The 27067-nt window shown below is 50.4% G+C and overlaps 1 protein-coding gene across 1 annotated transcript in view; it reads left to right on the top strand.

The window, feature by feature from the left end:
- The window catches only part of Col26a1 (collagen type XXVI alpha 1 chain), a 152223-nt gene that overhangs the window by 48900 nt on the left and 76256 nt on the right, over positions 1-27067 (top strand). The window contains exons 4-5 of the mRNA XM_006971260.4: positions 1721-1843; positions 15559-15656. Coding sequence (XP_006971322.1) covers positions 1721-1843; positions 15559-15656 — 221 coding nt within the window. The remainder of the gene's footprint in view (positions 1-1720; positions 1844-15558; positions 15657-27067) is intronic.

The raw sequence follows: 27067 nt of genomic DNA, 5'->3' as shown, positions 1-27067 counted from the left end.
TCTCTGTCCCTAACCCCAGGGCACTGGAAGGTGCTGCCCATATTCCAAGTGGCCCTTCTCACCTCAAATACAGAGCTCTGAGAAAGCCTCACTGATACTTCCAGGGGTGTGTCTCCTAGGGGACTCTAAAGATGAACCACCACAGGCCAGAGACAGTTCAGTGTTAACTGAGAGTTCATCTGGGCTACTGCACACGCCTTTCATTTCAGCTCCTGGGGAGCTGGTGACAGCGGATCTCTGTGAGTTCGAGGCCAGCCTGGTCTACATAACAAGTTCCAGGCCAGCTAGGGCTACACAGTGAGACTGTGTCTTAGGGATGGGAGTGGGAAGAAACTAAGAATATGAAGAAAAGAGAATGAAGGAACATAAGGTAGAAAAGACCAGTGATTAGATATTGATTTATTTACCGATTCACTTACAGCTCCAAACATGGCTTCCCTTGCTACCTTGGAACAGAATGACCTGGAGAATTAGCTGACGCAATGGGTCGCTGCCCTTCACAATCTGCTGACTGCCACATAGGCGGCTGTAAAATCTTACTCTCCTGCCCCAAATGTAGTTTTAGAGTTCAGTACGGGATGCAAACTGGGCTAGGGATTGAAGCCTTTCAAGAGCTTAGGTCCATGGGTGTTGGGGACCCCAGAAGCCTCACAGCTGGTGGGGAGACTGAGTTAATAAAACTCGGAGTCAGTACCATCTTTTTAGGCGCTGGGTCAGAAACATCCAAGAGTCAGACCTCCAGTTATATTGTTACTCGTTTCAACATAGTATCACAAAGAAGTTTTAGGCACAGCTGCCTAGAAACTCTGTAGCAAAGTAGCAAAGCACTATGACCTTTGCAATAAGGATGAGTTCTATTGGCCGATACATGAGCTCAGGTATAGGGCCCAGGGAGGAAGGATTTGTATTAAGGGTAAGGATGGATGCTATTGGTGGAGGATGCAAAGTGCATGGACCACTTTCGTAAGGATGGGTTCTACTCACGGAGAGACAAAGCTCAGGGTTAGAGTGTAAACAATGCTCAGGATATGGGGGCGGGGTGTGGATTCAAGTGGAGGCTCCTAACAGAATAGTAAAGGATCACCAGGTTGTTAGGCCACTTTCCATTCCAGCATTCCAGGTGACCAGGCATTATTATTATTTTTTTGAGGACAATAGGCCCACATGACTGACAGCCCTGGTTTCTCCAATGCTTACTCTAAGCTGTGCTTCCTACACTCCTGTGACGTCTCCTCTCTTCCATCCTCATTGGCATTGGAGTGCCTTTTCCTAGAAGGAGTCCCACAGCAGGCAGATCTGGTCCAGGCCTGACGATGCTGGCTAATATTGATTATCAGGTTGGCAGAATCCAGAATCACTCAGGAGCCACAGCTCTGAGTATGTTTCTAGACTGGATTAATTGAAATGGGAAGACCCACTCCAAACGGGCAGCACCATTCCCTAGGCTGTGGTCCTGGGCTGGATAAAAAGCAGAGCACGGGCTGAGCACCAACATCCGTCTCTCTCTGCTTCCTGACTGTGGGTGCCACCTCACATTCTTGTTGCCGTGCTTTGCTGGCCGTGATGGATGGACTGCACCCTCGGACTCTGAGATCAAATCAACCCTTCGTGCCTTAAGCTGCTTTTGTTGGGTACTTCATCTTGACAGGACGCCTTTCCCCGCAGCACGATCTCCTTCTGGGAATGGCCGAGGCTAATGCGACTGTTGCTGTCCCCACAGGCACTGGTGCCATCACATGGTGACAAGGACAGTCTCCTGCCAGGTGCAGAACGGCTCCGAGACGGTGGTCCAGCGAGTCTACCAGAGCTGCCGGTGGCCTGGGCCCTGTGCCAACCTCGTGAGGTAAAGGCACCCTGGGTGCCCTGCTCGGCCTTGCCTTTCTGTTCCCTTGCATGGTGTGACCCAAGCACCGTTCTGGGCTTGGCTGGCTCGATGCTTGCAGAGCGCAGATTCTGTGTACAGGGAGTGAGGTGCACACGCCGCCGTGAGAGGGACGTGCTCGTACCTGACACATGTCACTGTCCAGGATTACTGCAGATGCTTGGGGGGAGGGGTCAGAGGAGACGGTGAGGGGTGAGGGGTGGCGATAACGAAGAAAGTAGATGAATTGTGGAGCTTGGAAATCCAGCTTTTAGAGCTGCCCCTTAGCGGCGCTGAGACAACACCGCTCCTGAGGTTTCCACAGCCAGTCCTCTCGCAGCCACACCCTCCCACGACTACACCCTCTCACAGCCTCACCCACCACAACCACACCCTCCATTAACCACACCCTCTCATAGCCACGCCCCACCAAGCCACGCCCCACCAAGCCACACCCTCCAACAATCACATCCTCCCATAGCCACACCCCACCACAGCCACACCCTCCACCGACCACACCCTCACATAGCCACGCCCCACCAAGCCACGCCCTACATTAACCACACCCTCTCGCACCCACACCCTCCCACGACTACACCCTCTCACAGCCACGCTCCACCACAACCACACCCTCCATTAACCACACCTTCTCACAGCCACGCCCCACCAAGCCACGCCCCACCACAGCCACACCCTCCACCGACCACACCCTCCCATAGCCACACCCCACCAAGCCACGCCCCCATTAACCACACCCTCTCAGCCATGCCCCACCACAGCCACACCCTCCATCAACCACACCCTCCCATAACCACGCCCCACCACAGCCACACCCTCCATCAACCACACCCTCCCATAACCACGCCCCACCATAGCCACTCCCCATCAACCACACCCTCTCACAGCCACGCCCACCACAGCCATACCCTCCATCAACCGCACCCTCTTATAGCCACGCCCACCACAGCCACACCCGCCAATAGCCACGCCCCTTAAAGGCCACACCCACGCTAGCCACCCCCCCCCACAAGTCCACCCACTCCCAGCCATCCTCCTCCCGTTTCTCTCACAGCTCCACCTCTCACAACCCAGCCTCCTTAGAGATTTCCCTTGATGTCTCATTGGCTAGGACTCCTGCAAGCCTCAGTTTCCCTACTTTAAAACGGAGGGAACAGAATACGGCCTCAAGACATCGCTGGAGGAGGAAATGAGGCTCCATGATGGGAGTCCCACAGGAAGCTGACTTCTAATCAGCTCTGAGGCGGAGGCTTTTGATGTGTGGCGAAGGGCTTCGAAGCCAGCTCCAGGCGCTCAGCCCCCAGGCAGCTCCTGGTGCGGTTCAGGCTTGGGCATGCTGTGTGCCTGCATTCCTCATTCTGAGGTTAGGGAAGCAAATGCTAGCACGACCCCCACCCCGCCCCGCGCTGACTCCGGCCTATTCTTTCACTCAGAACCCCAGTTGCTCAGCATGTCTGGCCACGTTTCAACCGCAGCATTTACATAGCAGCGTTCAGGTTTCTGTATTTCTTGTCTGTTTCTCCTCCCCGTTTTTCTGAAGCTGTGTGGGGCCCAATTTTGGTCCTCCCCATCCTTTGAAGCATTCCTGGATGCCTTGATTTGTGTTGGCATAGAACCGTGGCGGGGGAAAATGGGATACATACGGATCGCACTTCACTAAAGCTTGAGATCAGTTGCAAACTGCTTGTCTTGGTGTCTGTCTGCTTTCTCCGTGGTGGTAGCATGGCTTTACTAGCTAGAGCCTGGGTCGGCTCTAGACAGTAAAGGGCTGTGGATGTGGCTCAGTAGGGAGAGCATTCACCTAGCATACATAAAGGCCTGGCTTCCGAAACCCAGCACTGCATAAAGTAGACATGGTGGAGCACGCTTAGAATCCCAGTACTCAGAAGTGGAAGCGGGAGGATCAGAAGTTCGAGGTTATCCTCCACTACCATAGCAAGGCCAGCCTTGGCTATATGAGACCCTGTCGCAAAAAGAAAAGAGAAAGAGAGAGAGAGAGAGAGAGAGAGAGAGAGAGAGAGAGAGAGAGAGCACTTCAAAGAAGATTGTTTGGGTGCCTATAATCCCAGCATTCAAGAAGCCAAGGCGGGGAGACTGAACTTCAGGCCAACCTGGGCTACATCAATGTTATGGAACAATCCTTGTACACTGTAAATATGTATTGCTCTCATTGTTAATAAAAGCTGATTGGCCAATAGCTGGGCAGGAAGAGACTGGACGAGATAGCCTGACACAGAGTGAAGGGAGGAAGAGCAGAGAGAGGAGTCACCAGACAGAGTAAGCAAGACATGCCGGAGAGGTAAATGCCACGAGCCTTGGGCCAGCACATAGATGAATAGAAATGGATTAATTTAAGTTGTAAGAGCTAGTTAGTAATAAGCTTGAGCTACTGGCTGAGCATTTATAGTTAATATTAAGACTCTGAGTATTTATTCAAGAGTGTCTGCCAGCACAGGAAAATTCCACCTACAAATGGCACCCAATGTGGGGCTCAAACCCACAACCCTGAGATTAAGAGTCTCATGCTCTACTCAAGATAGTTAATCTGGGCTTGGGAGATGGCTCCGTTGGTAAAGTGCTTGCTGTACAAACAAGAGACCTGAGTTCCATCCCCGGGACCCACGTAAAAGAGCTGGGCACAGTGGCACATGCTTGTAACCCCACCACCGGGGAGGCAGAGGAAGGTGGTTCCCTGGTGCTCTCTGGCCATCCAGAGGGACAACACCAGAGGACATAGCACTGTGAGTTACTGGGGACAGCGGTGAGTACATTTCTGGGGATGTGGTAGGTATGAAGATGGCACTGAGCTGGGGGAAACTTGGAGGTGAGGAAGTAAGAATTAGTGATTTTGCTGTGAACGGAGAGAGAGTTGGACCTGACTGAGGGACGTGGTGTAGTCGGTAAAGTGCTTGCCCCAGTTCAAGCCCCAGAACTCAGGTTAAAAACAGGGTGTGGTAGTGTCCACTTTAACCCCAGCTTGGGGAAGGGGCAGACAGGTGGATCCCGGAAGCTCACCGGCCCAGCTAAACTATAGCCAGCCTGGCTGAAATGGCAAACCCCAGGCCAGTGGGATACCCTGTCTCCAAAACAAAACCAAGGTTGACCTCTGGCTTCCACATGTGGACATGCATGTGATACCTGCAGAGAGAGAGAGAGAGAGAGAGAGAGAGAGAGAGAGAGAGAGAGAGAGAGAGAGAGAGAGAGAGAGGAGATCAATAAAATCAAGTAAACATTTAAAACAAGGAGCTGAGCACCAGCCTTCATTCATCACATCTTCCCGACTGCGGATGCCATGCGCCCAGCCGCCATTCTCTCCCGACGGGCTGTACCCTTGAACCGTGAGTCCAGATCAATCCTTCCTCCTCCATGGGTCAGGTGTTTTGCCACAGCACTAACAAAGGACCTGGAGACAGGAAGGACCATCTGGGCTTCCTTGCTTAGTGCCTCAGTTTCCCAGTTGGTGCATGGAGACGACCCCTAATCTCTTCCTTGAGAATAGTGGAGAATAGGCTCGGTTTGTGTCTGTTCCTTGCAGTGAGCGTCAGATGGTGTGGATGCCACCCTTGGGTGCCACCCCCAGTCCCTCAGTCAGACATTGGCAGTGGTGAGCCTGCTTTCAGAAGGTCTGCCAGACCTGGAGGAAGGAGTCACCTAGGGGCTGAGGGGTGGGTTACTGTGCCCCACCAGGCTCCTCTGCCCTTGGCGGACTCCGTAGCCCCTCTGAGGTCTTTGATGGCATTCCAGCCAACCTTTTCCAGATGTGCAGAGCGGAGGGCTTTGTGGGAACTCTCCAGGGCGTCATCAGCTCCTCATTCCTCCTCTGCCAGACGATCCCCTGCCGGCCGGCCCCCGGCTCTGGTGGGGTTGCCTGCTGCTGGGGGGCAGACTCCTGCCAGGCTAAATGGAGTTCTGATTTAAATACTTTAAGATGTGGTCTTTCCTTCCTGTCCCTCCTCCTCTCCCCTCCCATTCTTCCTCCTCTCTCTTGTCCCCCTCCTCCCCCTTCTCCTCCTCCTCTTCCTCACCCTGACTATGGAGTGGAAGCTCAGAGGCCCCCATGTCTGGGTGATGCCTCCCATCTCTGTGGACCTGAGCTACAAGGAAGAGGCTGTCTGCTGGGTCTGCTGTGTTTTCCCTTTTTTTTCTGTGTGTGTGTGTGTGTGTGTGTGTGTGTGTGTGTGTGTTTGTGCGTGTGCGCGTGTGCGCGCATGTGCACATGCGTGCATGTGTGCACATGCAAAAACGTGTGCAGGTGCACAGGTCTATCTCAGGTGGCACTAGAGTTTCCACCTTGGTTTTTGATACATGATCCCTCGTGAAAGCCTGGAATTTACCAATTTGGCTAGGCTCCCCGGCTAGCAAGCCCCAGAGATCCACCTGTCTCCACCTTGACACTTAAATATTATTATTACGGTTGTTATCATAGTTGGTGTGTGTGTGTGTGTGTGTGTGTGTGTGTGTGTGTGTGTGTGTGTGTGTGTTGTGAATGTGCAGGTCAGAAGCCAAATTTTATGGAGGCAATTGCCTCCTTCCACATTTATGAGGGCTCCAGGAACTGAACTCCGATCTCTAGGCTTATGTGGCAAGCCCTTCATTCACTGAGCCATCTTGCTGGCCCGTGACTGACATTTCCACGTGGGTACTGGGCATCAGGTCTGATCCTCATCCTTTCAAGTGCCTTTACCCACTGAGCTCTCTCTCCAGCCTCCCCCTGACTTCAGCGTTGTTTGAGATGAAGTCTACTCACTAGGTAGCCTGGGCTGATCTTAAACTCACAATTCTCTTGCCTTAGTCTCTCAAGAGCGGAGATCACAGGGAATCCCAAGTGCTGAGCTATCATGACTGGCTGCTGCCCCTTCCATCTGACCCTGGGGAATGCCAAAGGCCAGGGACAACCCCTCCCGCCTCAGGATTGCAGTGGGAACCCCCCCCTGCCTGCTGTGACCCAGGAGGCAAATAATCCTCCCCCAGCACTGCTTTCCCGTTTCCATCCTGTCTCTGGCCTGTCTTGCTACCTCCCAGCCTATTTCTCTTCATTGTGGTCTCTGATGAAGAAGCAGAGGACCAGGCAAGTCAGGGATCCTGGAAGGATGAGCTGCCATGTGAGAGAGAGATGTCAGTGTCTTTTAGATGAAGAATTAGGGCTGAGCCAGTGGCTTCTGGATCGTCGGGGTACCCAGGATCCCATGAAGAGACCTTATGTCTCCTTTGAAGGGCAGAGGATTATGGTCTCTGCCCATCTATCTCCAGTGATCGGTTATCTTATCCCTAATAGGAATACCTTCTTCAAATCTCTCTCTCTTAAAATGTGTGTGTGTGTGTGTGTGTGTGTGTGTGTGTGTGTGTGTGTGTGTGTGCCATGCCACACATGTGGAGGTCAGAGGACAATTTCTCTCTGTCAGGCAGGTTCTGGGGATTGAACTCAGGTTGTCAAGCTTGGCAGCAGGCGCCTTTATGGGCGGAGCTATCTCGCCAGCCCTTCTAATCTCTTTAAATGCAACCTGCTTTGGGACACAAATTGGGCATGTCTGCAGCCTTCCAGGACAGTCACTGCATAGCTGGGCAGAGGTCCCTTCATGCCACATTCTTATGATTTTGACCATTTCTTTGGAGGACCTGTATATCCTTGAAGGGTGTGTTGGTATCTTAGTTAGGGTTTCCGTTGCTGTGAGAACAAACCACAACAAGTCAACTTGGGGAAGAAAGGGCTTATTTCATCACACCACCTGCAGTCCATCATCCACATAAGTCAAGGCAGGAACTCAGGGCAGGAACCTGGAGGCAGGAACTGGTGTGGAGGCCGTGGTGGAGTGATGTTTCTTGGCTGGCTTACCATGGGCTTGCTCAGCCTGCTGTCTTACAGCACCCGGGACCACCAGCCCAGAGTTGGCCTCACCCTCAGCAAGCTTGGACTTTCTACACCAATCAATCATCAGTCAAGAAGATGAACCATGGGCTTACTTAAAGGCTAATCTTGTGGGGGCATTTTCTCAATGGAGGTCCCTTCTTCCAAAGTGACTCTAGCCTGTGTCAAGTTGACATAAAACTCCACAGCACAATTAGTCACTTTCTTCATTGCTATGACAAAATATCCCACAAAAGCAGCTTGAGGAAATTTGATTTTTGACTCATAGTCGGAGGGTACCATCCATCATGGCGGGGAAGGCATGGGGGCAGGAGCGTGAGACAGCTGGTCACATGGCATCCACAGTCAGGAAGCAGAGAGAGATGGAAGCTGGTGCTCAGCTCACTTTCTCCCTTTTATTCCACCCAGGACCCCAGCCTGAGCCAAGGGGATGGTGCCGCCCACATTCAGGGTGGGTCTTTCTACCTCCATTGAGCTACTTTAGAAACTGTGATGGATGTGCCCAGAAGTTTGTCCCCATGGTGACCCCAGACTCTGTAAAGATGGTGGTCAATTGTAACTCCCACAGAGGGTCTCTGCAGGGTTGGGGGCTGCTGCAGAAGACCAGGCCTCTCTGACTGCTCAGAGTCCAGGTCCAGTGTGGAGGTAAGAGAGGAGGAGAATGGGAAGAAGTGTTGCTTCCTTCCTCATCCCCTCGAGACGGGTTCTCTAACTGACCCTGCGGTAGGTCGGCAGCCATCAGGCCCCAGCAATTCCCCTGTCTCGACTTGTCACAGCTCTGAGGTTATAGGTACATGTAGCCAGGCCCAGGCTTTATACTTGGATACTTGGGATTTGAACCCAGGTCCTCACGCCTGCAGAGGAAGCACTCTTATGGATCCACCTTCCAAGACTCCAGCAAAAAGCTTTGATGCATTGCTCAGCAGACATGAGCACACTCGCTGGTCCCATTGGGGGCTTGAATCTTTTTGTTTGTTTGTTTTTGTTTTGTTTTTCGAGACGGGGTTTCTCTGTATAGTTTTGGAACCTGTCGTGGATCTCACTCTGTAGACCAGGCTGCCCTCGAACTCACAGAGTAGTGAGATTAAAGGCGTGAGCCACCGCTGCGTGGCTGAGTCTTTCAAACGTACACTACTTTGAGTCTGACCTCATTCTCCTCTGGGTGTTACTTTTCTTCTCCGTAAAGTCAGGCCATCTGTCCCTGCTGGGCCCCTGCTTCTCAGTTAGCAGCCCCTGACTCCCTTCCTAGCTGGCCTCAGGTGGAGGTCTCTCTGGAAAGCACGTGCTGAGGTGAGCTCTCTCACAGGGAGATGTACTCGCCGCCCGCCAAGCTTGAGGACCCAAGTTTGCACTCTGATCGTGGTGGAAGGAGAGAACTGACTCCCACAAGTTGTTCTGTGACATATACATACACACACACTGTGGTATGCACACTTGTATACATACACTGTGGTATGTACACACATATACACTCACACTGTGGTGTGCACACACACATATACATACTGTGGTATACACACATATGTACACACACTGTGGTATGCATATATGTATACACACACACTGTGATATGCACACACATATATACATACTGTGGTATGTACACACATATACACACACTGTGGTATACACACACATACATACTGTGGTATACACACATATACACACATACTGTGGTATGCACATACTACACACACACACACACACACACACCATGGTATGCACACATACATATACACGCACTGTGGTATGCACACACACATATACATACTGTGGTATACACACATATACACACACACTGGTATGCACACACATATACACACATACATACTGTGGTATGCACATATGTATACACACACACTGTGGTATGCACACACACATATACATACTGTGGTATACACACATATACACACACTATGGTATGCACATACTACACACACACTATGGTATGCACACACATACACACACTGTGGTATGCACACACACATATACATACTGTGGTATACACACATATACGCACACACATACACACACTATAGTATGCACACACATACACACACTGTGGTATGCACACACACATATACATACTGTGGTATACACACATACACACACACTATGGTATGCACACACACATATACATATTGTGGTATACACACATATACACACACTGTGGTTTGCACACACATATACACACTGGTATACACACACACTGTGGTATGCACACACATATACACACTGTGGTATACACACACACTGTGGTATGCACACACATATATACACACACTGTGGTATGCACATACATATACATACTGTAGTATACACACATATACACACACACTGTGGTATGCACATATGTATACACACACATATACACACACTGTGGTATGCACACACACATATACACACACACTTTGGTATACACACACTGTGATATGCACACACATATACACACACTGTGATATGCACACACATGTACACATACACTGTGGTATGCACACACACACTGTTATATGCACACACATACACATACTGTGATATGCACACACATACACACACTGTGATATGCACACACATACACACACACTTTGGTATACACACACACTGTGATATGCACACACATACACACACACACACACACACACACAAAAACTGGAGGAAGTCATCATTTTCTTCGTCACACCCATCTGCTGGTGGCCTCTCACTCTTCTGTGCCTGCCCTGTATATTATTTTTTGTTTTTTGGCCAGTGTGTTGGATGGTTTTATGTCAACTTGACACAAGCTTAAGTCATCTAAGAGGAGGGAACCTAAATTAAGAAAATGCCTCCATAAGATAGGGCTGTTGGCAAACCTGTGGGGCATTTTTTAAATTAGTGATTGATGGGGAGGGCCCAGCCCATGGTGGGTGGGGCCATTCCTGGGCTGATGGTCCTGGGTTCTGTTAGAAAGCAGAGCCAGGCAGTGGTGGCGCACACCTTTAGTCCCAGCACTCAAGAGGCAGCAGAGGCAGGTGGATCTCTGTGAGTTCAAGGCCAGCCTGGGCTACAGAGCGAGTTCTAGGACAGCCAAGGTTACACAGAGAAAGAAACCCTGTCTCAGAGAGAGAGAGAGAGAGAGAGAGAGAGAGAGAGAGAGAGAGAGAGAGAGAAGAAAAGCAAGCAAGCAGGTTGAGAAAACCATGGAAAGCAAGTCAGTAAGCAGCACCTCTCCATGGCCTCTGTATCAGCTCCTGCCTCCAGGTTCCTGCCCTGCTTGAGTTCCTGTCCTGACTTCCTTCAGTGATGAACAGCAATGTGGAAGTGTAAGCCAGATAAACCCTTTCCTCCCCAACTTGCTTTTGGTCATGGTGTTTCATCACAGCAATAGAAACCCTAACCAGGACAGCCAGAGTCTTACTATGCAGCCCTGGCTGACCTATAACTTGCTATGTTCAGGCTGGCCTTGAACTCACAGAGATCTACTTGCTTCTGCCTCCTAAGTGCTGGGGTCAAAGGTGGACACGACCAATGTGCCATCACGTTCCCATCGCTTGCACAAAGCAGGCTGTTGGCAATTGTTTGCCGAGAGTGACTTCTCACCAAGCTCTCTCACAAGATGGGGAAGAGGGGAAGAGGAGGGAACTTGTCACTCTGCCCAGGGGACAGAGGTGCTTCATAGAGGAGGGGACATTGGAGTTTCACTGTGAAGGGTCTTTGGGAAGAGGAAGGAAAGGCAGATAGGGAAGGGAACTTTCGTGAGCAAGGCCAGGGGCAGGAGGTTTGACATAGGGTAGGAGGGTGAAGCACACTCAGGTTCCGGCTTACAGAGGCACACAACATCACGGAGCCTTCTGGGTATCCATCCAGGAGACAAAGTTGTCGGTCAAACGGAGCTTTGGTCGGCCAGGCTGGTGAAACAGCGCCACCCACTGGTGGAGCCTGTGCCTGTCCCCGGGGTCCGCTAGGAGCTTTACCGAGTTCTGGAAGTCTGAGTGCCACCAGCCCGCAGCGTGGCCCGGAGACTAGGAACCAGTGGGGAGCTGCATTGGAGGGACAAGCTCTCCCCGTGCAGTCCAGGGGCCTGAAAGCAGAAGCCTAGGGCAGCTTCTGGAAGGAAAAGTGTTCCCTGGCACAGGATAGCCTGAATAGGATAACTGGCTCCAGGAACGATTTCTCCGGCTCAGTTCACCGTGCCACGGACTGCTGTGAATGTTTCTTAACATCTTCTGGCCTTGGTTTCCACATGTGCAAGCTTGGAACGAGAATGGTCTCTACCTCTTGCCTTGTTCTGCAGGAGCGTATATAAGCTGCCTGCCACAGTATTCCCCGGGCTGTTACTGAATCTCAATTTACTGTATTAGGGCCAGTGATAGGGCTCAGTGGGTAAAGGTGCTTGCTGCCAAGCCTGAGGACCTGAGTTTGGTTCTCGGCACCCACAGAGTGGAAGGAGAAAGCCAGCCCCTGGAAGTTGTCCTGTGATCACTCCGTGTGTGCCGTGGCATGTGCACAGACCTCTCCGCGCAATAATAATAATAAAAAGTATTTTTAAATGTTCTGTATCATGATAATAATTATTTTTGTGTGCATATGCAAATGCACTTGGATGTTGTCCACTTTAAAAAACAATTAAAGATTTTTAAAATTGTTTTTAATTAAGTGTATGGTGTGTTTCTGAGTATGGGTATGTACACATGAATGTGGGTGCCCGTGGAGGCCAGAGGCGTTGGATCCCCAGAGCTGGAGTTACAGGCAGTTGTGAGCTGCCCAACGTGGGTGCTTGGAATCAAACTCGGGTCTTCTGGAAGAGCAGTACATATTTTCAATCACTGAGGCATCTCTCCAGCCCCTCACAACAATTTTTAAAGATTTATTTATTTTATGTTGTGTGTATGAGTGTTTTGCTTGCATGTGTATATATGTACCATGTGTGTGCTGCCTCAGAGTTCAGAAGAGGGAGTCTGATGCCCTGGACCTGCAGTTATGGTTGTGAGCCGGGTGCTGGGAACTGAACCCGGGTCCTCTGCAAGAGCAACAAGTGCTCTTAACCACTGAGCTATCTCTCCAGCCCTCTGGCTGCCTATTTTGAGACAGGGTCTCTCACTGGTGTGGAACTCACAAGTAGGCTAGACTGGCTGGCCAGTGAACCTCGGGGGTCCTCCTGTCTCTGCCTCCCCTATTCAGGGATTACAAAAGCATGCCACCACACCTGGCATTTTTATGTGAGTGCTGTGGATTTGAACTCAGGTTCCTATGCTTGAACGGTGAGCACATTACCTGCTAAGCCAAGTCTCCAGCCCTGTACTAGGATTCTGACTAGCATCATCACTTAAGATGTGGACTGGAGTACCCCTGAGGGGTTCAGAGGCTGGGAGAGGTGGGGGGCAGCGTGTGACACAGTGTCTAGAGGGGGCTGTCCCACCCCAAGAAAAGCAGGGGCTTGTAGCGGAACCCTGGAGTGCTTATGAAGCATGGCTTGGAGGGGACGTTCAAGAATTCCCACAAGCAGAGCTCGATTTCTAAAATCCAATTTTAGAAACGGCTGTGATTTGTGTGTTTTCCTGTCAACAGGGTAGCTCCAGATGCTGCTACCAATTAATTCGTCATTTCTCCATGTGCCAACTGAGTCACCCCCATGGCAGTGGATTTAAATGTTTGTGAAGTCATGTAGTCTTCTGTGAAAGCGGGATCGGTGCATACATGTTTGGGTAGAGAGTTGAAGCTACACACACGAAGCCGGGCTTGTGATCTTTTTGTTTTTGTGGTTTTTTCTTTTCTTTTTGAGGTGGGGTCCCACTATAAATAGCCTAGGCTGGCTTCAGACGTGAGATCCTCCAGCCTCAGCCTCCCTAGGTGCTGGGATCACAGGTGTGCACCATAACATTGGGCTTGATTTCATTTTTTAACGTTTCTCTGTGTGTGCGTGTTCTCCAGCGTGCATGCGTGTGCATGCATGCACACACAGGACACACATAACAGCAGAGACCAGGAGTTGGTTCTCTCCCTCCAATGTGAGTCTAGGGGATTAAATCCAGGTCATCAGCCTTGGCAGAAAATGCCTATTTACCTATCATACCTTCACACCAGCCCTTCAGCCTTACTTTTCAAGACTCAATCTGGAGCTCACCGGTGCAGGCAGACTGGTTTGGCCAGCAAGCCTCAGGAATTCTCCTGCCTCCACCGAGTGCTGGGATCATGAGCACACGTCACCACACCTGGCTTTTTAATGCGGGTTCTGCAGATCAAACTTACTTGTCTTTGTATGTGCAAGGCAAGCACTTTCCTGACCAAGCTGTCCCTCAGCCCTGCTTGTAACCTTCTTGACGAGTCTCGGAGTTTGAACTGAGGAAGAATTCTGCTGTGGCTGCCCCAGTTTTAACTGAAATGGGTTTGCTGAGGGCGGCACCTGCTCCTACAACCCCAGTATTACCTCAGAATGTAAGACACTTCCCCACAGCAGCTGGATGCGTTTGGAGAGCTAGGGAAAGGAAGGGATGAGCAGGTTCCGTGGTGCAGGCCCGGGTGAGTGTCTTAGTCAGGGTTTCTGTTGCTGCGACAAAATACCATGGCCAAAAGCCAAGTTGGGGAGGAAAGGGTTAATTTGGCTCACACTTCTAGGTCACAGTCCCATCATTGGAGGAAGTCAGAACAGGAACTCAGGCAGGGCAGAACCCTGGAGGCAGGAGCTGATGCAGAGGCCATGGAGGGTGCTGCTTGCCAGTTTGCTTCCCATGGCTTGCTCAGCCTGCTTTCTCTTGTTGTTGTTGTTTTGTTTTGTTTTTGTTTTGTTTTTCGAGACAGGGTTTCTCTGTGTAGTTTTGGTGCCTGTCCTGGATCTCACTCTGTAGAACAGGCTGGCCTTGAACTCACAGAGATCCACCTGCCTCTGCCTCCCGAGTTCAGCCTGCTTTTTATAGAACCCAGGACCACCAGCCCAGGGATGGCCCCACCCACCATGGGCTGGGCCCTCCCCCATTGATCACTGAATAAGAAAATGTCTTACAGCTGGATCTCATGGAGCCATTTCCTCAACTGAGGCTCCTTCCTCTGATGACTCTAGCTTGTGTCGAGCTGACACACAGAACCAGCCAGTACAGTGAGCAGTCCAGATACTCAGGGGCAGAGGCCAGAAGACTGCATGTTCAAGGCCAGCCTAGGCAACTTAGTAAGACCCTGTCTTAAAGAGTGGGCTGAGGGTGTTTGGTGGGAGAATGCCTGCCTAGAATCCTCCAGTGAGGGGCTTGGGTGTGGCTCAGTGGTAGAGCACCTGCCTAGAATCCTCCAGTGAGGGGATTGGGTGTGGCTCAGTGGTAGAGCACCTGCCTAGAATCCCCCAGTGAGGGGATTGGGTGTGGCTCAGTGGTAGAGCACCTGCCTAGAATCCCCCAGTGAGGGGCTGGGGTGTGGCTCAGTGGTAGAGCACCTGCCTAGAATCCCCCAGTGAGGGGCTGGAAGTGTGGTTCAATGGTAGAGCCCCTGTCTAGAATCCCCCAGTGAGGGGCTGGGGTGTGGCTCAGTGGTAGAGCACCTGCCTAGAATTCCCCAGTGAGATGCTGGGGTCAGGTCACATCTCAAGGTGTTAGAGCACCTGCCAAGCATCCTCTAATGAGGGGGTAAGAGAAAGCAGAGTAGTTTGGAAGAGTCTCTGATCCCTGCCTGGGTTTGCAGGGTTGGCGATTTGTCTGGAACCACAGAGGCAGTGAGCACAAAGCTGAGGTGACAGGTCCACTGTGCTGGTGGCTTCCTGAACTCGAAGCATGCACAGTACCCCCAGCAGGCAGTCTGGGGCGGGTGGGCAGGAGTGCATGCCCCACTGACCTCGTCCTTGTGTTAGTTACAGGACTCTCATCAGACCGACCTACCGGGTCTCCTACCGCACCGTGACTGCGCTGGAGTGGAGGTGTTGCCCGGGATTTACTGGGAGCAACTGTGATGAGGGTAAGTATGGAATGGGGCCCTAGTCATCTAGGCTGTAGGGCTCTGGGTGTTTCTGTCCTCGCCCGAAACTGCCCTGGGCCGGCTGGTCCCTTTTCTGTGGACTTTGAGAATGCAGGTCTTTAGTGTCCTAACAACCCCTGAGCCCAGTGTTCGGGTGAAGAGGTCCACCATGCTTGTGGGGCCTGACTTGGGTTCCTATTTACCTTGGTTGGATGGGGAATGGGGGGAGCCTCATGAGCCATAGCCCATTTCTTCTCATTCTGACTCCAACACATTCAGAACTGGGGCAGGTACTACTAGCTATTTGTGGCCAAACAAATACAGATTAAGTTTAATTAATTGGGGTACAGTCAGGCAGATGCCAGGGTACCAAGTGGTGCCTGGCTTCCCTCAGTGTCAGGGCAAGGATGCATAGACAGGCCAGGCTCAGTCATTCCTTCCCAAAGCCCTGGGACCCTGGCACAGCCTGGCTTTGGTGCCCACGGGTGTAATGACTCTTTCTCTGTACCACCAGCTCCCAAATAACGACACAGAGACTTATTGTTAATTATGAAAGCTCGGCCTTAGCTTAGGCTTGTCCCACTACCTCTTTTTTTTTTTTTTTTTTTTTTTCTGAGACAGGGTTTCTCTGTGTAGTTTTGCGCCTTTCCTGGAACTCACTTGGTAGCCCAGGCTGGCCTCGAACTCACAGAGATCCGCCTGGCTCTGCCTCCCGAGTGCTGGGATTAAAGGCGTGCACCGCCGCCACCCGGCCCCACTAGCTCTTATAACTGAAATTAACCCATTTAATTTAGTCTATGTTCTGTCACGTGCCTTGTTACCTCATCTCCCCATACTGCTCATCCTGCTTCTTCTGGCTGGTGACTCCGCCTTCCTCTCCCCAGAGTTCTCTCTCTGCCCCAAAGTCCCTCCTAAACCTCCTGTCTAGCTATTGACCATTCAGCTTTTTATTACACCAGTCACAGCAACACATTTTCACACAGTGTACAAATATCCCACAACACATGGGGCTAGAAATATATTATAGATAATATACACAAAAAGAATGTACATATTATATATTATCTATAATGAATACTACATATAATTATACATATCATATACACGAAAGAATATGTACATACATATGTAGGTACACAAGGCCTTGTGCATTTGTGAAGGTCAGAGGTCAACACTGGAGCCATCTAGCTCATTATTTTGAGACAAGGTTTCTCACTGGGGCCTGGGGCTCACTGATTAAGGTATGCTGGTTGGTTGGGCAGTTGAGCCAGAGGAATCCCCCTGTCTCCAGCTCCCCAGTGTGGAGATCACCAGTGCAACCAGCCCACCCAGCTTAGTGGCATTCAGATCAGGGATTTACTGTGCCCCTCGAGTGTATTTTTGATAATTTATGGTGACTATATTTGGGCACTGTCCTATTATAAGTCAAAAGGCACCTATCTATGCTCAGTGTTGAGGTGCAGAAACACCTAGAATGACGTCTTTCAAAGCAGCCTCGAGTCTCTCTTTGGCAAAAAATCCAAACAGAACCAAAAAGTGGTAACAACAACAAAACTCGAGACCTCTTTTGTGCTTATGGGCCAATCATTCATGAATGTCAAGGACATGCCGTCTTGTGGGCAGACAACCTTCTATAATACCATTTTTAGCGGTTATGGGAACACACATCATTTGTAACTAAACTCCTATTATAGGATATTTGAGTTGTTTCCAGTCTTTTGCATAGCATTTCAGTAAACATCTTCTTTCATAAATGAAGTGATTTTCCCATATACTTAAATGCACAAATGTTTATTCAGCTGTTTGTCACACACTCTCTCTCTGTATGTATGTATGTATATGTATGCGGGGTGCATTGCTGTGTGTGAGTTTGGAGGTCTAAAGAGGGCCCTGGGCATCCTCTACCACACACACACTCTCTCTTTTTTTTTTCTGGAGCTGAAGACCGAATCCAGGGCCTTGTGCTTGCTAGGCAAGTGCTCTACCATTGAGCTAAAGCCCCCTCTCCCCCCACCGCCTCTACCACTCTGCCTGCTCCTTAAAACTTTTCTTTTTTCAGATTTCATTTTATGTGCATGAGTGTTTTGCTTGAATGTATGTCTGTACATCATGTGCATACTCGGTGCCCAGGAAAGGGCATCAGATCCTCTGGAACTGGAGGTCTGGACATTTGTGAGAGGACATGTGGGTGCTGGGAATTGAACTTGGGTCCTCTGCAAGAGCAGCCAGTGCTCTTACCTGCTCAGCCATCTCTCCAGCCCTCTCCACCTGCTTTTTTGAGGCAGGGTCTCTCCATGAATGTGAAGTTCATCTCATGTGTTCTTGGTTGGACCAGAAGCCTACAAGCCCCAGCCATCTTTCCGTCCCGCACCTTTATGTATTTATTTGTTTGCTGATTTCGGGGTCCGAGGAGTTCTCATCAAGGTTGCTTACAAGAGCGTGTAGGGATATTTACAGGAGCACAGGCAACTCACCAGAGGCCACAACACTGTAGAAAATGTGTCTCCTTCCCCCAGCAACCGTCCACTGCCTATAGGTCTTTAGGGAGGGGCGGAGCCTCCTGAGTGCCCGCCCCCAGGGTGGGGTCTGAGTAGGTCTCTTCAGGCAATCACACCTGACTGCTGCTGAGTCCAGATGCCGCGCCACGCCCACAAGACAGCCTTCTGGAACACCCCCACTTCCTCCAGCTTTTCCTTCTTTTCTGTCTCCTCCTCCGGGGTGTCCCCTGACCCTTGGAGGGGGTGACCCTGTTGATTCTAAATGGAAACAATATTAGGCTTGTTCTGGAGTCTGCCTAGATGCCCACCAGCAGATGAGTGAATGAAGATGTGCATGTATACATAGGGAGTTTTATTGAGCCACAAAGATTAATGAAATCATGTCATTTTTCAGGAAATAAATGGGAGGGGGGGCAGAACTTCATGTTGAGCAAAACTTGCCAGACTCTGAGAGACAATTGGTTCATGCTTCCTCTCACATCCTCTCAGAATCTAGATGACATGGCATGTGTGTGGAAGCCAGAGGTTGATGTTGAGGGGTCTTTCCTAAGTTCTCTCCACCTTATTTTCTGAGCCAGGGTCTGTCACTGAACCTGGAGCTCATTGATTCTGCCCAGTGAGCCCCAGCTATCCCCGTCTCGGCCTCTCTGGCCTCTCCAGCGATGGAATTTCAGGCACATTGCTGTGTACAGCTTTTACATGGGTGCTGGAGATCCGACTGGGTCCTCAGGCACACACAGCAAGCAGTTTACAGACGGAGCCATAGCGCCAGCCCTAGAAGACATGTGTTAAAGGTTCTGACTCATGCTGGACCTGGATGCTGATATCTGCCCAAGCCAAGTGCAGGAGGCAGCATTGAACACGAATATGGCTCCAGTCTTTCCCATCCAGGTCTGATTTAAGAGTGGTTCCATGGGGGCGGGAGAGATGGCTCAGCGGTTAAGAGGTCCCGAGTTCAATTCCCAGCAACCACATGGTGGCTCACAACCATCCGTAATGAGATCTGGCGCCCTCTTCTGGCCTGCAGGCAAACATGCAGGCAGAACACTGTATACACAATACATAATAAATATTAAAAAATAAATAAAAAAGAGTGGTTTCATAGGGCTGGAGAGATGGCCCTGCAGTTAAGGGCCGTTGATGTTCTTGCAGAGGACTGGAGTTAGGATCTCAGCAACCATACTGGATGGCTCTCAACAACCTATAACCCCTGCTTCAGGACATCTGATGCCTTCTGGCCTCTTTGAGTACTCACACAACACATGCACACCCCTCCATACACACACACACACACACACACACACACACACACACACACACACACACGTGTATACCTAAATACAAATATCTTTAATATATATTTACAATAATATATATATATTATATATATATATATATATATATATATATATATATATATATATATATATATTAAATCCCACGTCCCACAGACAGGTGTCCTCCAGTTAGTCATGTCCATGTTCCTCACTTTGAATGTGATACAGTTCAGGAAGATCTTTCAGCCAACTGCTCCATATTGCCCTCGTAGGGATGTGGAAACCAGTCTGAAGTGGAAATCAAGTCATCCGAGTCATCAAGCTAATGAGTGTCCAGTACAGAGCTGGAACCCAACTTTTTTCTGCTGTCCAGAACTTTGAAGGCCCAAGGATATTCACCCAGAGTCACCCTAGCCGAAGCCCGGCTGGGTCTGTCCCCAGTCTCCACAGAGGCACTGTCCTGGCCACTCAGAAGCCAGCCCGATCTCACTTAGGGTGCTTATTGTGGTTGGCATATGAAACATCCCCCATGGGCTCACGTGTCTTAACACATGTTTTCCAGCTGGTGGCGCTGTGTTCGAAGATCGTGGGACCTTTAGGAGGTAGAGACTTGATGGAGGAAGGAAGTCACAGTGCTGGAGTCAGGGTGGGGGGGTGGGGGTGGGGCTTGGAGGTTTGTTGTGAAATTTTTCTCCCTAATGGGAGACTAAGCAATGTCTCCCCTCCCCCATAAGGTCCGGACAACAAAGCAAGATTCCTTCCACCCAGGTTCATCCTGGGGGAACCAATGAGTTTGTTGGGTTTACTTACAGATTATGGATGAGAGAGAGGTCAGAGGTTAGCACATGGGTGACCCTAAATCAACCTCACTGGAAGGTCTGTGCCCAGCATGGATGGTGGTTCCCCAGCCTATATACCCCAGCCATGAGACCCCCATGGCCACAGGAAATTAAGTCAGAATTGGAAACATGTCTGCGGGGAGCGGCTGATGCTCGGACGAAGGTCCAGCGGCCCTCCCCAGCACACAGCTCTTTGCATATGTCAGCAATCAACAGTCCCGTTCTGATGACCTTTTGCAAGCAAGCACAACTGGTCCCGTGAAGAAGGTGGTTGTCTGGCTCAGAGATAGGGCCACGCAACTAGTTTTCAGCCCACTTCCTGTCTGCTTCCTGCTTCCTGTTCCTCTAAGGTGTGAGGAGGTGGGGATTCCCAGCTGCATATTACCACCACCACCACCACCACCACCACCACCACCACCACCACCACCACCACCACCGCGGAGTTTCTTGCTATTCTGCCTTCCTCTCCTCCTCTCCAGATGGACTGTACATCTTGAAACCCTGAGCCGGAATAGACCCCTCCTGTCCTAAAGAGCTCCCAGTCAGGTATTTGGCTCCCACAACCAGAAAAGTAACTAAGAGAGTGTTGGAGGGATTTTGACAAGGGACTCAACCAGCAGGAGGCAAATTTAACTTAAGTGCGGAATTGTTCTCTTTTTTCCTTTCTTTGTTTCCAGCTGGAAATGAATCTAGGACGGGCAAGCAATGAATCCCCAGGGTCCCGTTAGGGGCAAGGCAAGCCCGGAGCAGAGGGGTTTAGCTAGCGCATTCAAGCATGGAGCCGATTGATTTGAGTCCAGAGGAGGCTGCCCTTTCACCCCGCTCATACACTCTGTGTATGAGCCTGTTTATATTTTGAATGGCAGAGGGTTCAAAGCCAGAAGGAATTCTCCTGGGAGGGGCTGAGGCCACCCCTGGCCAATCTGCAGAGCTCAGAATTTTAGGGGCTCCCAGTGAACCCGAGGAGGTCTTTAGGCCTTGTCTTCCACAGTCTGTAATGGCCGCGGTTAAAGCAGGGCTTGAGCAAGTGTGGCCGTTTATTAAAAGGAAACTCTGTGGTGGTGATGGTGGTGGTAGGAATATGCAGCGGATTTAGGGGGCTCCAGGCACTGTGTTGGACGCACGTGTTGTCACCATGACGAAGGGGAAAGCTTGGGGTGCTCCCGGATGCGGGGTTGCAAGACGTACCTGGAAAACCGAGTGGAGGATTCAGTGCTGGGAAAGAATGTAACTGAATGTGTGTCTGAAATGCTGCGGAAGCCACAAGGGGTGGAAATTGGTGGGTGGGGGTTCTTGAAACTCCAGGCTTGGCCCTCTGGCTTCCACTTATTTTCACAGGACCCTATTTGCCATTCTTCTTCTTCTTCTTCTTCTTCTTCTTCTTCTTCTTCTTCTTCTTCTTCTTCTTCTTCTTCTCCTTCTCCTTCTCCTTCTCCTTCTCCTTCTCCTTCTCCTTCTCCTTCTCCTTCTCCTTCTCCTTCTCCTTCTCCTTCTCCTTCTCCTTCTCCTTCTCCTTCTCCTTCTCCTTCTCCTTCTCCTTCTCCTTCTCCTTCTCCTTCTCCTTCTCCTTCTCCTCCTCCTCCTCCTCCTCCTCCTCCTCCTCCTCCTCCTCCTTCTTCTTCTTCTAATCCATACTCCTTTCCTTCTAGTTCCTTCCCATTAGTGCTTTTTACCATCAAGAGAAGAATCTTTAGAGCTGGGGGTGTGGCTCAGTGGTAGAGCACCTGCCTAGGATCCCCCAGTGAGGGGCTGGGGTGTGGCTCAGTGGTAGAGCACCTGCCTAGAATCCCCCAGTGAGGGGCTGGGGTGTGGCTCAGTGGTAGAGCACCTGCCTAGAATCCCCCAGTGAGGGGCTGGGGTGTGGCTCAGTGTTAGAGCACCTGCCTAGGATCCCCCAGTGAGGGGCTGGGGTGTGACTCAGTGTTAGAGCACCTGCCTAGAATCCCCCAGTGAGGGGCTGGGGTGTGGCTCAGTGGTAGAGCACCTGCCTAGAGTCCCCCAGTGAGGGGCTGGGGTGTGGCTCAGTGGTAGAGCACCTGCCTAGAGTCCCCCAGTGAGGGGCATGGCCAGGTCTTGAGCTCTGTCCTCAGTGCCTCAAACTCAAACTAAACAAAAACCAGATTGACTCTCCATCACCTTTGTCCTGCCTCATCTTTGGCTCCTTGCTTTTTGTAAGCATGTCCCCCCTGTCCCTGACTCAGGCCCTGGCCTTCCAGAATCTTCTCCAACCCACGAGGCCAGCCTCCACCTAATTTTCTGTCTCGGTTATATCTTTAGGATTTTCGTTTCTGGGTGTGACTGGTGACAACAGAGAGAGTTGAATTCCATTAGAAAAATTTAGTACTCGCAGCTCCTGAGAGGAGGGACATGTCATGCCGTCCTAGGACAGCCATGTGAGGAACACCGGTTCTTTGGAATGAGGCTGAAGAGAAAGCCTGGGCCAGAGCTGTCTGTGGACTTTTTCAGGAAATCAAGACAGGGTAGGATACACAGTTGGGGTATCAGCTTTGTGTATCATTGGCAGTGTTTGGGGCTGACTCTAGGAGCCTGGTACCTGGTGCTGGGGTGGGAGAGTGAAGAGGGTAGATATTCACTCAGGAGCGGTGGCCTTCCCAGAGAGCTGTTCTCTGTCTTTAGGGATTATCTAGCCCTGGGAGGCAGTCTGTCTCCAGGTCTGTGCGGTCTCCACTCTTCCCCAAGACAACAGAGCTACCTAAGCCACAGAGAACGGAAAACGTTAGGCTGGGGGATAGAGAGATGGCTCAGTGGAGAACAGTGGTTGCTTCTCTTGCAGAGCACCTGGGTTCAGTTCCCAGCACCTCCATGGTGGCTCGCCACCATCTCTAACTCAAGTTCCAGGGGATTCAGCGCCCTCTTCTGACTACCTTGGGAACTTCATGCATGTGGTACACTTAAATATATGCAGGCAAAGCACTCATACACGTAAAACAAAAAATAAATAAATTGTTAAAAAACGATACTGCTTAATTAAAAAAATGCTGAGCTGAAGAAATTGGTCAATAGGTAAAGCGCCTCCATGTAAGCACGAGGGGCCTGAGTTCAATCCTCAGAACCCACGCAAAAATAAAAACCAAACCAAACAGCAAAGAATGGGCACAGTTGAGCAGGGTGGGGAGGCAGAGACAAAGGGATCCCTGGGTCTCACTGGCCAGCGAGCCTAGACTACTTGGTGAGCTCCAGGCCAGTGGCAGAGCATATCTCAAAGCAAACAAGAACAAGAAAAAACTCAAGGTGAACCGCACCTAAGGAATGGCACCCAAGAGTGTCTTCTGGCCTCCAGATGCATGCACACACATGATGGCTGCTCAGAGTTTTCCTGCAGAATGCACCTCCATGTAAGATGTATCCTTCTGCTAACTCCCAAGAGCTGGGACCCAAATCAAGAGCTAGAATCTTGAATGAGTGAATGAGTAAATGAATGAATGATGCTGCAAAGCCAACTTTCATACGTATGAGGTGATGTATTAGCTGCTTCCCTCATTGCTGATAAAAACAATTTAGAGAGAAGTGGTTTTACGTAGACCCTTGGTTCAGTGGATAGAGTCTATCAAGGTTGGGAAGGTGTGCCGATTCTTAGTTCAGGGGATAGAGTCTATCATCACGGTTGGGAAGGTGTGCCGATTCTTAGATCAGGGGATAGAGTCTATCATCATGGTTGGGAAGGTGTGCCGATTCTTGGTTCAGGGGATAGAGTCTATCATCACGGTTGGGAAGGTGTGCCGATTCTTGGTTCAGGGGATAGAGTCTATCATCACGGTTGGGAAGGTGTGCTGATTCTTAGTTCAGGGGATAGAGTCTATCACGGTTGGGAAGGTGTGAGGATTCTGTCTCTGATAGATCTCAGGGGTCCAGGAAGCAGAGATGGCTGCAGCCATAAACAGGACCTGGATAAAACCTGAAGACCCCTCTCCCACTGATGATCTACCCTGAAAATTGAGGCCCCACTTCCTAAAGGTCCCATGACCCCTCAGAATAGCACCACCTCCTGGGAGCCAAGTCTTCGAACACTGAGCCTGTGGGGGACATCTCACATTTAAGTGATGAGAAGTCTGAGGAATGGATGACCCATGACCTCCATCTGTAGATGAGCAGCTGCAGGTTCAGAAAATGTTGGGGTTGGGGCATATCAATAATAATTCAGTGGGAAATGCTTTCCCAGCACACATGAAGCCCTGGCTTCCATCACCAGGACCACATAAGCCAGACACAGGGGTACATGCCTCTAATCCAGGTGGCGGGAAGATCAGGAGTTCAGGGTCACCCTCGGGTTACATAGAGAGACGGAGGGCAGCCTGAACTACATGAGACCCCGTTTGAAAAACAAAACAATAACAAAAAACCCAAAACAAAACAAAAAGGAACAACAATAAGAAATGTTGGTATTATTTATGTGAGGTCCTGCTGAGGTCACTGGGGAAGTTGAGGCTGAGTGACGAAGACGCCACTGCTGCTGGCCCAAGTGAGGGGACATTTCATAGGATCTGATGACACTTAGTGTGTGTGTGTGTGTGTGTTCGTGCGTGCGTGCGTGCGCGCATGTGTGCATTTGCATGTGGCAGTTAGAGGACGCTGATTGTCATTCCTCAGGTGACATTCACCTTGTTTGCATGTGTGTGGTGTATGGACATGTTCAGGTGAATGTGTGTATGTGTGTGTGTAGGTCAGAGGTCAACATCAGGGTCTTTATCCATTGCTTTTCACCTTATGATTTGAAACAGGGTCTCTCCCTGAACCTGGAGCTCACTACTTCAGTTAGGCTGGCTGGCCAGTGAGCGACAGACATCTGCGTGCCTCTGCACCTGAGTGCTGGGATCACAGATGTACACCCCCACACCTGGCTTTTCACATGGATTCTCGGGATCAAGCTCAGGTCCTTACAATTGCATGCCAAGAGCTTTCCTGATGAAGCTGCCTCTCAGCCCCAATGGCCATAACTCTTAAAAAATGTTTTCTCGTGTGTGTGTGTGTGTGTGTGTGTGTGTGTGTGTGTGCGCGCGCACACATGAGTGCAAGAGAGAGACAGAGAGAGACAGACAGACAGAGACAGAGAGAGACAGTCAGACAGAGACAGAGAGAGACAATCAGACAGAGACAGAGAGAGACAATCAGACAGAGACAGAGAGAGACAGAGATAGACAGAGAGAGAGAGACAGAGAGCAAGCACACTTATGTGTGTGTAAGGCAGAGGTTAACTTCAGATGTTGTTCCTCAGGCGCCATCTACTTTGCTTTTTGAGAAAAGGTCTCTCACTGGGACCTGGGGTTATTGATTAAGGTACGCAGGTTGACCAGAAGTCCCAGGGATCCACCTCTCATTCCCAGCACTGGGAGTACAAGCCTGCACCACCATGCTCAAGCCTTTTATGTGGGTAGTGTGGACTGAAGCCAGATCTGTGTTTGCCTGGCAAGCATTTTACCAACTCAGCTACCTCCCAGTTCCACCTATCTGTCTATCTATCTATCTATTATCTACCTACCTATCTATCTATCTATCTATCTATCTATCTATCTATCTATCTATCTATCTATCTAATTTATTTACTTATTACAATGCTTGGAATTGAACTCAGGGCCTCACTATGCTAGGCAAGTGTTCCACCACCAAGCTGTATTCTCAGCCCTGACTTCCTCTTTTACGGGGGTTGAAAAACCACATGGAGATGAAGCCCTCAGCATTTGGCCATGACTTGGGTCTCAGCTCGCAGCTTCTGCTGGAATGGCCCTTGGTTCTTACAAGCCCCACGGCTGGAGCTCAGACCTGCTGCGTGGGGAGACCCGGCAGGGGCAAGCTTGTTATAGTCTACGCCAGCCTCAGTTTCCTTATCTGTAGAATTGAGGCTGGGGCAAGAACCTCGCAGCCCAAACGTTTCCACCTCCTGATCCCCTATGACCTGGCAGAGCACCCCAACAGACATGCCTGCTGCTTGGAGTTTAAAGCCTGCCTCCCGGGCCTCTGTGAAGAGCCAAGCAACTGTGAGGGGTGCAGTCTTGACAATCCTAGACTCCCTTTCTCTGAAAAGAGCTAATGGCTATGTGTGGCAGTGGAAACAATGTCCTTTTGGATAAAGAAATGGGCAGCGTTATGTGTCCTTCTGACATCAAATTGAGATGTGCTGGTTAATATTCTTTGGCAGCTTGACGGAATCTAGAATCTCCGAGGAGACAGCTTCTGGACATGTCTGTGAGGGGTTTTCTACATTAGGCTGATTGAGTCAGAAAGACCTGCCCTAAGTGTAGGCAGCACCTTCTGTGGGCTGGGAGCCCCGGATGGAGCGGAAGGAGAAGGGGAGTTAGAGCGATGGTTAAGAGCGCTCGCTGCTCTTCCAGAGGACTGCGGTTCAGTTCTCAGCACCCACATCTGGTGGCTCACAGTTGAAGTGTTCCAGGGTCCTCTGGGAGAGGCTCTACGTCTGTATTCTAGGGTATGGATTTGGTTTGTGGTTCCTGGTTCCCACAAGAACTCCCTGAAGGTTATTTGAGATAGTGTCTGGCTCTATAGCCTGGATTGTCCTGGAACACTGTGTAGACCAGACACGATCTCAAGAACCTCTCACCTGAGCCTCCCCAGGGCTGAGATTCTAAGCACCACCATACCCACCTCTCTGTATGTATTATTATGCAACAGATGTATCTTAGTTAGAGTTTCTATTACTGTGATAAAGCATTGTAACCAAAAGCAACTTAGGGATGGAAGCCCCCCCCCCCACTCCCCAGCTTTACAGTGCACAGTCCATCATCTAGGGAAGTCAGGGCAGGAACTCAAGGCAGGGACTTATG

This window comes from Peromyscus maniculatus, chromosome 23 (assembly GCF_049852395.1).
Source record: "Peromyscus maniculatus bairdii isolate BWxNUB_F1_BW_parent chromosome 23, HU_Pman_BW_mat_3.1, whole genome shotgun sequence".
Lineage (NCBI taxonomy): Eukaryota > Metazoa > Chordata > Mammalia > Rodentia > Cricetidae > Peromyscus > Peromyscus maniculatus.
Note: the sequence above shows the minus strand (reverse complement) of the source record. Positions and strands in the feature narration are given on the sequence as shown.